General features: G+C 68.4%; 1 protein-coding gene across 1 annotated transcript; it reads right to left on the bottom strand.

The window, feature by feature from the left end:
• Window positions 1-2,475: 2,475 nt before the first annotated feature.
• Window positions 2,476-8,540, bottom strand: TULP1 (TUB like protein 1). Its single transcript, XM_062594799.1, has 14 exons — window positions 8,494-8,540; window positions 7,899-7,944; window positions 6,573-6,702; window positions 6,301-6,444; window positions 5,960-6,118; window positions 5,747-5,860; window positions 5,526-5,660; window positions 5,338-5,435; window positions 4,924-5,094; window positions 4,710-4,822; window positions 4,204-4,312; window positions 3,980-4,078; window positions 3,516-3,687; window positions 2,476-2,609 (listed from the first exon to the last, which is right to left on the bottom strand). Exons 1-14 carry the CDS (start codon window positions 8,538-8,540, stop codon window positions 2,476-2,478), a joined length of 1,671 nt encoding a protein of 556 aa, XP_062450783.1.
• Between the last annotated feature and the right edge of the window lie 822 nt (window positions 8,541-9,362).

Below are 9,362 nucleotides of genomic sequence, written 5' to 3'. Positions count from 1 at the left end.
TCTTCTCTCGCAGCAAACATTCCTCTCCCGCCCCCGCGCTCATCCCCGCCGCCGCTCATTGGCCTGCCCGCGCATCCGTCACACTTTCCGTAGCCCAAAGTGGATGCACATTGCGAAGGCTTCAATTCTGCTGCTGCTCTGGTGTTAACAGCCGGCACAAACAGGAGGCCCAAGCAGCTCTTGCCCCGTTAAACTGTTTTCATTCGCTTCTCGCGCCGCAGGTGGTCGGGGTTAGGAGGATTTGTGCGGCTGATGCGGTGCGGGCTGCGCGCGTGCGTGCGTCCTGCTCGCGTTGACTCGCTCCTTCAGGTGCTTGTTTTCGGCTTTTCGGCGGATGCAGCTTTTTTTGGATGCTGCTGCTCAAGCCACAGCGTGCTGGCGGCAGACTGGGAATTTGGGGGTGGATTGCAGAGAGCGATGGGCAAAACTGAGAAGTTCTGGGTGGCTGGAGGGACGGGGCCCAAGAGACGAAGGGCTCACGTACCCCCGAGCTGCCCGGCCGAGGGGAGCTCATGCTCCCCCCCCCCCCCCACGTACGCGCAGGTCTTGTAGAGACCTCGAGGCGTCCTGCAGCCCAAACCCTCCTCTTTCCCTGCGCTTCGGCGTTTCTGCTTCCACCAGTGCACAGGAAATCAGGACAAGTGCGAATGAAGACAGCCCTCAAACATTAGCTGATCTTTTCCCAATTCCAAACAGATGTGTGCTTCCCGGCTGGATTTGGCTGAAAGCACTTGCTTTTCCCCCATTTGTTGGCCCTTCCTAACCAGGAGATTCTGGCCTTAAACCACAGAGGCTGTTTATCCATTTAGCTCCGAGCCGGGCAAGTCCTGCGCAGTCCTGATCTCCTTGGGGCGTTCGAGTGAATCCTCCCCGGTCCGGAGGTCTCAACTTTCCAGCTTCAACAAGGCTGGCTGCTTCGAGCTGCCCAAAACCCAACCATGAATCACGGAGTCCGGATCAGCGCAGCTTTCGGAAAAGGCTCAGCCAAAGTCTGAAGAGTCAGCAATTGCAGACCAGGAGCCACCGGAGCAGATGTTGGCCAACGGTTGGTGCCTGCCGCCCCGGGTCCTTGCAAGCTGTGTCCTTCCCGAGGCCACAGGACAGGACCACCATCTCCCCAGAGGTGTGATGCTGACCCCGTCACGTCCCCACGGGCCCAGGGTTAAGGGAGGGGTGCCAAGAGCCTTGTCCCACCCCCAGGTTTGTTTGATGTCAACTCGTGTCCTGGAGAGCCTGCTGGCGCCGGGGAGCTTGACCCGAGCAGCTTGAGTCACAGCAGCGAGCGGAGGCAGCCCAAACTGGCACAATCCCGCGTCCGTCTTCGGGGCTGGGGCAATTTTCTGCCATTTGCCCAGCGGGGCAGCAGCGTTGTGACACCGGCCGGTGAGGACGAGCATCCCTCTTGCACAACCGCGTCCGTCTCATGGGCTTCCTGCCCCACGGCCTTTCTGCTCCCGTCTCCTTTCACGGCACCAGCTCGGGAGCCTCGGATGTCTGCCGGAGCGGGGGACACCGGTCCGGGGAAGGCGTCCCCAGCACGTTAAGAGAAGCGCCGGCAGGGAGCTAGGGCCTGTCTTTTGGGATGCTTCGAGATGTCCTTACGTCCCTCAACACTGAGCTCATCCGAGATTTGGGGCCGGCAGCCGGCTCCTCGCCCCGCGGCGGGGGATGGCGCAGGGAAAAGAGGGGACCGGGCTGCTCAGAGCCTGTCGAGCTCCCGCCGGGCTCCAGCATCTCGCCTGTCCTAATGATTTATAATGTGCCTTCCCTTGCAAAGACGGATGTTGCGCTCCTTGGCAAGCGTGGTTATTCCCACCGGGATGCCAGGGTGAGGGACGTCAGAGCTAACTGGGCAGCCGGCTGGCATCGGTGGGCTGAGCACCCTTGGTGCAGGCCGGTTGCAAACCACGCCGGAGCAAGGCGGGGGCCCGCTGGTCCGGCTTCCGGGCCGCCTGGACTTATTTTGGGGCTACGAGCGGCAATGTTGCACGCACCCACGGCTCCGAAACGAAATCTCTCGCCCGGATATCGCAGGCACCGGCTGTGCCGCCGGTCCCTGACCTTGGGCAGAGCCTGGCAGCGGCCACGCACGAACCAGCGGATACCACCCAAACCCCTTGCTTACTCAAAGTGTGCGCTACCAAGTACAAAACGGGCACTAAAAAAAAACTGAAAGGAAAAAAAGAAAAAAAAAAAAGGAGGAGGAAAGGACGTGTTTCCAGGATTTGGTTCCAAGAAACGTCTCAAAGGGATGGAATCGGGATGACAGTCAGCCGCATCTGCTAAATATACCCCGGGCCTGACTCCGCTGCCCGCCCGAGGCCGGCGAGCTCTCCCGGGCTTGCACGGAGAGGGTGGCGGAGGCAGCGCGGGGAGGCGCCGGGGCAGCTCCGCGCCGCGCTCTGGCGCTTCGGCCGGGCGAAGGAGGGAGCGGAGCGCGAGCCTGCCGGAGCCGGGAGCCTGCCGGCGCCGGCGCTACTCGCAGGCCAGCTTGCCGTCGAAGCTGGAGAGGGCGATGGCGAAGGCCTGCACGGCGCACAGCGGGTAGTTGTAGTCCATGGTGAAGGCGTCGTCGGCCACGCGCCCGAACTGCATCACGATGTAGTCGGCTGCGGGGTGGGGGGGGGGTTGGAGAGGCCGGGGGCCGTGGGCGCCCGCTCCCGGCACTGCTCCCGCCCGCCTTTCGCCCGCTTATCCTTCAGTTTTCCGGCGCTGCCGTCCCACCCGCTGAGGACGCCGGGCCGGTCCCCGACCGTCCCGAAGCGGCCGCCCCGACGGCTGCGGGCTCCGCGGCGCGGCTCGGCGCTCGCTGCCGGCTCGCAGCCTGCAGCCCCGGCGCCCCCGGGGTCCCCGAACGCCCCCCTCCACCCTCCACCCCCGCGCACCGGGGCGGCCCCCTCGCCCCACGGCTGGGATCTGGACCCCCCGCGAGAAGCACCCGGCAGCGCGAGGGCAGCGCCAGGGTGACAGGAAATCTGCAAAAATAACCGGGGGCCCCCGGCAGGTTTTTTCTGGCCTGTAACCCAACACCCCCGGCACCGATGGCTTCTGAGCGGACGGGACAGGTGACGAGCGGCCGCGGCCGGCTGCTGGCGCGGGGAGCCGAGCCGCGGCGCTCTGTCCCCGGGGCGCTCGGATTTTGCGGACGGGCGAAAGCTGGGGGCGTCCCGGCGCCGGGGGGCTGAGCCGTCCCCCCCCCCCCCCCCCCGGCAGCGTTCGGCCGAAGCTCCCCGCTCCCGTGGCCGACGAGGACGTGACGGGCGCCGGTGTGCAACGCCCGGGGTTGGGCGAGCCAGCGAGTGGGGCTCAGCACCCTGCAGGATCTGTCCTTGCCCTAATCTGCCTGGCAACAGGTGACGCCGGAGCCAGCGGGCAGGCCGCCGCGCTGCAATCCTGCAAACCCCGGTGCAGAGCAGCCCGGCACCGGGCAAAAGAAATAAGAGGCCGAGCGAGAAGGATGCGGCGGGGGCGGCCCCCGGGGTGCCGACGTCCGGGGCGCCCCGGGCCCGACTTACGGTCGTCGCCGTGCACGATCTGGAAGTTTTTGACGGAGGCGTGGGTGACGCGGCCGTGGAAGTTGAGGACGTACGACTGGGTCTCGTCGTTCCACACGGGCGCCTTGTTGTGCAGCTCGATGATGTTGTCCAGGTTTCGGTTCTGCCACCTCATGAGGAGCCCGTCGTTGTCCTGGGGGAGGGCGAGAGCCCCGCGGGCAGCAGGAGCGGAGCGGGGGGGACCCCCCCTCACCGGCACCCTGCCGACCTCCCCCCACCCCACCCTGGAGCAGCACCCACCCCGGAGCAAACCGTCCAGAGGCCACCCCCGCGCCCCCACCAACGCGCCTTTAATTGCAGGGACCCTCGAAGGTCTTTCCAAGCCCCGAAACAGGGAAAATCCCCGGCAGCCCCCAACCCAGCCGGCCTCCCGGGCGCTTCGGCGCGGCGCGAGCCCCGTCCCCGGCGGGCGCACCCGGACGTACGTTTCGGGGCCGGATCGGCACCCTCTCGTTATCGGCGTTCATGCCGGGGATGATGACTGTCATCTTGCGGGGTCCTTTGAAGCCCAAGACGTTCGTCTCCTGCAAGGAGAACCCCGTCGGCGAAAGCAGCTGGGTCCCCGGGACCCCCGGCCGCGGCGCCGGCACGGTGGGCGGTGGGCGGTGGGCGGGGGGCCGGCGCCACCCCGCCGCCTCCCGGCGCTTACGTAGACCACGGCCGACAGCTCCTGCCGCACGTTGGACCAGTCGGCGTTGGCCCGGTCGGGGTTGGCGCCGTTGTCGAACACGGTGAACTTGGTGCCCATGAGGTTGGACCTGCAAAACGGCGCCCGGGAGCCGGTTCGTCGCCTCCGAGGACCCTCGCCGCGGCGGCCCCCCCGGCCCCCACCCCCACCCCGGGGCCCCGCGCCGCGGCGGGCCGGGACTTGCCAGGCGCTCGGAGCTTTTTCCAGCCGGGACCTGTCTCTCCGGCAGGAACCAGCCGAGCCTGTTTCCTCCCCCCTCCCCGCCCCCCCGGCCCCTCCGCTGCTCCTAAGGTCGGAGCCGGCAGCGGGAGGCACCGACTTCAGCGGGTCAGCGCTGCCCCCCCAAGCCCCCCGGCGCCGGGGGGCAGGGTGTGAGGCGGGATGGGGTTTGGGGGTGGGGGTGCTGCAGGGTGGGGGGGGGGGACCGGGCCGGGACCCCGTCGGCCGCGCCGCGCCGGGCCTCGCACCTCAGCTTGCCGATGAAATTCTCGCCGCCCCGCGACAGGTCCGTGGGGTCGATGGAGATGAGGTAGTTGGAGGTTTTGCTCTTCTTGCGCTTCCGCCCGGCGAGCAGGAACACCTGGGTGGGGGGGAGCATGACGGCACCCGCCGGCGCCGGGCACCCAGGGGTGGGGGTGGTGGGGGGGGGTCCTCGCATCGCCCATCGCCGCCTCCGCTCACCTTTCGCTCGTTGTCCAGGTGCAGGTAGTAGGTGGGGTAGAGCCCGCGGTCCATGCCCTTCTTGTCGCGGGTGACCCGGCACTTGACGGTGACGCCCTGGGGCGCCGGGCGCAGCACGAACTCCTCCAGGTCGCCCACCTCGACGCCGGGCGACGCGGCTCTCTCCTCCTTCTGCCAGCCGGCAGCGGCGGGGCGAGACGGCGTCGGTGCCTCCCCGCTTCCCGGCCCCTTTCCTCTCCTTTCCCGGCCACGAGCCGCCTGCAGCTTCGTCTCCCCCCCCCCCCCCCGCCCCGTCCACCGCCATCCCCCAGAGCGGGATGCTGCAGCCCCCGGCACTCGGCCCCGGCGGTGGGAGCGGCTTCCCGCGGGAACGGACCCCCCCACCACCGCCCCGGCTCCAGAAGGGCTCCTCACCTTCTTCGGCTTCTTCCCCTTGCCCTTCCTGTTGGAGTTCCTCTGCTCCCTCTCCGGGCTCTCCTCCTCGCTCCCGGCCCCGGCGGCCCTGGCGGGAGCTGGGGGGGGGGGCAGATTCGGGGCTCAGCGCCAGCGCCACCGAAGCGGGCGCTCCCCTTCGCCTCGGCCCGCGGGCGCCCGGCTCCCACCTTTCTTTTTGGTCTTCTTCTCCTTGGGGGGCTCTCCGCCCGTCTGGAAGAGGGACGCCGGGTTTTTCTTCTTCTCCGACCTGATGGGCTTGGTGCTGGAGTCGGAGTCGTCCTCCTGCTCGCTGCCAGCCGCGGCTGGCGGCGCGGGGGAGAGCGTCACGGGGCGCCCCCCCCCCGGCACCGTCCGTCCGTCCGTCCGTCCCCCCCACCTCGCCCCGTACCTTTCTTCTTCCCTTTCTTCTCCTTCTTCTCGCTGTTCACTTGGAACATGGACGTCTGCTCCTTCCTGGTGCTCTGGGCAGCTTTGGCCTTGCCCTCCGGGTCGCTCTTGTCGCCTGGTGGCACCGGGGGGATGCAGGGGGCTCGCGCGGAGGGGGCAGGCGACGGGCACCGCGCCGCTGTCCCCCCCCATCCCGGCCCCGGCGCGCGCTCACCCTTCGGCTTCGCCCTCTTCTCCTTGCTTTCGCCCGACGGCGTCTCTTTGGGCACCTTCTTTTTGAGTTTCTTCGGTGGGTCTTTATTCGCCGCCTCCTCCTCCTCTTCCTCCTCCTCTTCCTCCTCCTCCGAATCCTCCTCCGAATCCTTGGCACGCTCTGTCCGGAGAGGACCGCACTTCAAACGCCCGCGGCGGCCAAGGCGGCCGGAGCCGCCGGTGTCGCGGCGGGGCCGCGTGCGGCGCCGGACGGGCCGCGTGCGGCGCCGGACGGGCCGTGCGCGGCGCCGGACGGCGCGAAGGCACACCGCCATCTCGTGGCTGCGGGCCCGCGGCCCTCACCGCGCGGCTTCCTCGCGGCCCTGGCGGGGCGGCGCGGAGGGCTTTCCTTCTTCCGCCGAGGCTCTTGGACGGATTTGCAGGAAGGGTCCTTGTCGCCCTCTTCCTCCCCTTTCTCCTCCTTCTTCTTCCTCAGCTTCTTGACGCCTGCACGGTTCGAGGGAGCCCCGCGGTGGACGGGGCGCGTGGGAAAAGCCGGCCCCACCGTTCCCGCGGTGGCGGGGGCCACGGTGCCCGTGCCGTGGTGGGGGGGGGGGTCTCCCCGCGCCGCTTACCCTGGGCCGGGGCGCAGGGCTCCTCCGCGGCGCCCGAATCTCCCGACTTCTTCACCTTCAGCCTCCGGGGCTTGGCCTCCTGCGCGGGCTCCTGCCGCTTCTTCTTCAGCTTCTGCCCCGGCTGCGGGTGCTGCGGACACAGGCAAACGCCGGGTTTCCTCCTTCCCTTCCCTTCCCAGAGGTGGGCTCTGCTGTTTCAGTCTGGCACGGCACGGCACGGCACGGGCCTCTCCTCTGCTCGCCTCCGGGAAGGTGGCACCCCTGCTGCGGGACGGGCGGCAGCAGGGCCCCCTCCACCCATCCCTGCCCGCAGAAGTGGCCTGGGGGCCGCACAGTGGCGATCGCCGGAGGCCGACAGTGATTTACCCCCTCGGAGGGACGGGCGAGGAAGGTCCCGAGCGAGGACGGGGGTCTGGGTGCTGCTGGCCGGCCCACCCACCCCAAACCACAAACGAAACCCCCCCCAAAGCCCCTTTCCCTGGGGAGCACCGGAAGGAAAAACCAGCACTGGGGCCCATTAGAGCGTCTCTTGCCCAAATCCCCCGCAAACGCCGCCCCTGCAGCCCACCGGGCCGGGCGACCTGCGCCCGCCGCTTGCCCAGGGCCACTTACCGCGGGGCCGCCCCGACGAGCGAAAGCCAAGGGGGAAAACCAGAGCGGGCGGTTAGCAAGCGGACGGGAGAGGGACGGCAGCGGGGCAGACGCGCCGGGATGGGCACCGCGCCGCTGGCACCCAGGAGAGCCCCGTCGGAGGGAGCCCGACGGGGGACCGGCCCGCGCACGGGGCTCCTCGCCCGGGACGACCCGGGGGACGGGGGACGGGGCAGGTCGAGCCGAGCCGGGCGCCCGCTTTGCGGGTTGGCCCCGCTCTCCCGCCCGCGTTGAAAACTGCTCATTTCAGCCAGCATCTCCGTACCCAGAAATAGCAGAGAGGAACACAGTTTCTTCGGGATTGAGGTCAGCACGAAGTAAGGCCGAGAGGAAGCGAAGGGATTAGATGCAGCACACCTAATCCCGCTGAGCCAGGGCTATAAATAACGCTGATTTATCAGGCACAGCAATTAGCTAGACAATAAACATTTGGGCGCTGGGTGACAGCTCCAGGGCTCTGCAGGGTGCTGTAGGCGATGCTGGCTGGATTCAGGGCACATCCGCTGCCAGATCAAGCACTTTCCCACCTCTCCCCCAAGGGTTTTGCTCGGGCAGGATCCCCCCAGGCCGCCCGGCCGAGCTGGAAACCCGCCGGCTCGCTCGGCCCCTGGGCGCCGCGCCGGGGAAAGCCGGCCCCGCGGGGGGCACCCGCTCCGCAGCGGACTGTTTCCTCACCTGCTTGGGTTTGTGGGGCTGGGGGCTCCCGGCCTCCTCGTCCATGCTGCGGGGGGACAGAAAGCCGAGGGGTGAAGGTTTTCGCCACGTTTGGGGACTTCAGGGGAGATTTAATCAGCCACGGTCACCGCAGGGGCCGGGATGCTCCAGCCAAGCGCCGCAGGACCCTCTCTCCTCTTTCCCCTAACACACTGGGCAGCTCCCAGGGGAAGGGAGGACCCACGGGGACCGGCCCCAGAGTTTTGGGGGCAAAACCTGCTTTTTGGGACCTCTCGTGGCCCTGCCAAGGGGGGAAAGCCCCAACACCGATCCCGTTTGCTGGCTGAACCGACAAACTGCTCGGGTCCTGTTCCTCGCTTCCATTCGTTCTGTTCTGCGCCAGTAAAACCTCGGTGTCGTGAGGTATTGTGCTGGTATCGGCCAAAAGAAGAACTTTTGGCGATGCTGCACCAAAGCAGCCCCAGTTTCTCAAAGGGGAGGGAAACACCAGCCTTTCATTCCCAATTCGAACGAAGGCTTCTGCTCTCTGCCCGTCGAGCTCACAACAACCGCCAGGTCCCCGGGCCCCCCGAAGCGACCCGCGCCCGGCGCTCACCTCTCGGCGGCCCAGACCTCCCGCAGGATCTCGGCGTGCAGCGGCATCGCAGCCCCGTGGCCGCCCGGCCCCGGGCAGCCACCGTCCGCTTCCTCCGCCCGCAGTCAGCGGAGAAGGGAGCGCGTGGGAGCCGATTCACTTTTTATTCCCACCCCCTGTACAACTCGGTAAGCGGATTTCAGGGGCTGCCGGCCAGGCCGACGGGGAGGCGCAGGGATGTGCCAGCTGGCGCCGTAATCCCGGGAGAAGGGGGCCGAGGCCGGTGGGCGGCAGCGCTGCAGGGGCAGAGGCGTCCCGCAGGCTCCCTCCCGGGCACGGACCCATCTCGCCCTCGGCCTGAGCTCCTTCGGTGCGAGGCAGCACCGGCGCAGGCTGCCGACACACTGATTTCGCGCCCCAGCACTTTCCTGCTTGGGTTTTGCTTCCTTGTCAACAGCAGCTACTTAAACATCCCCGTTTGGAGGCCGCTCGCTGTTTCCCAGAGCCGCCGCCACCGAGAGCGGGGCCCAAAAATATTTCCCAATGGCAAAGATGGACCAGAGAAAAGCCTCGAGCGTCAGCACTGGGCAGCATCCCCGCGGCACCGACCCTGCAGCAGGCAGGGAGGGTCAGGCGCTTATTTGGGGCAAATCTCGCCGGCCTCCCCCAGCTCCCAGCGGCTTCAGCCGCCCCTCGCCCCCGGCGGCAGGAGGGAGCCCGCGGCGCGGCCGGGCTCAGCCGCTTCCCAGCTGGAAAAGCGGCCGGGAGGGAGCAGGGAGGCGCTCGGAAGGGGGTTGTTTGTGCCCCCCCCGCCCGTCCCGTCCCGTCCGGTCCCGTCCCGTCCGCCCCCCCGGGCCCGGCTCGCCGCGCCGCTAGGCGGCCCCCGAGCA

The sequence above is a fragment of the Rhea pennata genome, chromosome 25 (genome assembly GCF_028389875.1).
Source record: "Rhea pennata isolate bPtePen1 chromosome 25, bPtePen1.pri, whole genome shotgun sequence".
NCBI classification, from domain to species: Eukaryota; Metazoa; Chordata; class Aves; order Rheiformes; family Rheidae; genus Rhea; species Rhea pennata.
Note: the sequence above shows the minus strand (reverse complement) of the source record. Positions and strands in the feature narration are given on the sequence as shown.

Coding starts and splice junctions, on each gene's coding strand:
- TULP1 (XM_062594799.1), bottom strand. CDS start 8,540: ATGCCGCTGCACGCCGAGATCCTGCGGGAGGTCTGGGCCGCCGAGAG. Junction 4,823..4,923: donor ACCTGGACAACGAGCGAAAG/GTGAGCGGAGGC, acceptor CCCCCCACCCAG/GTGTTCCTGCTCGCCGGGCG. Junction 4,313..4,709: donor AATTTCATCGGCAAGCTGAG/GTGCGAGGCCCG, acceptor GCCGTTTTGCAG/GTCCAACCTCATGGGCACCA.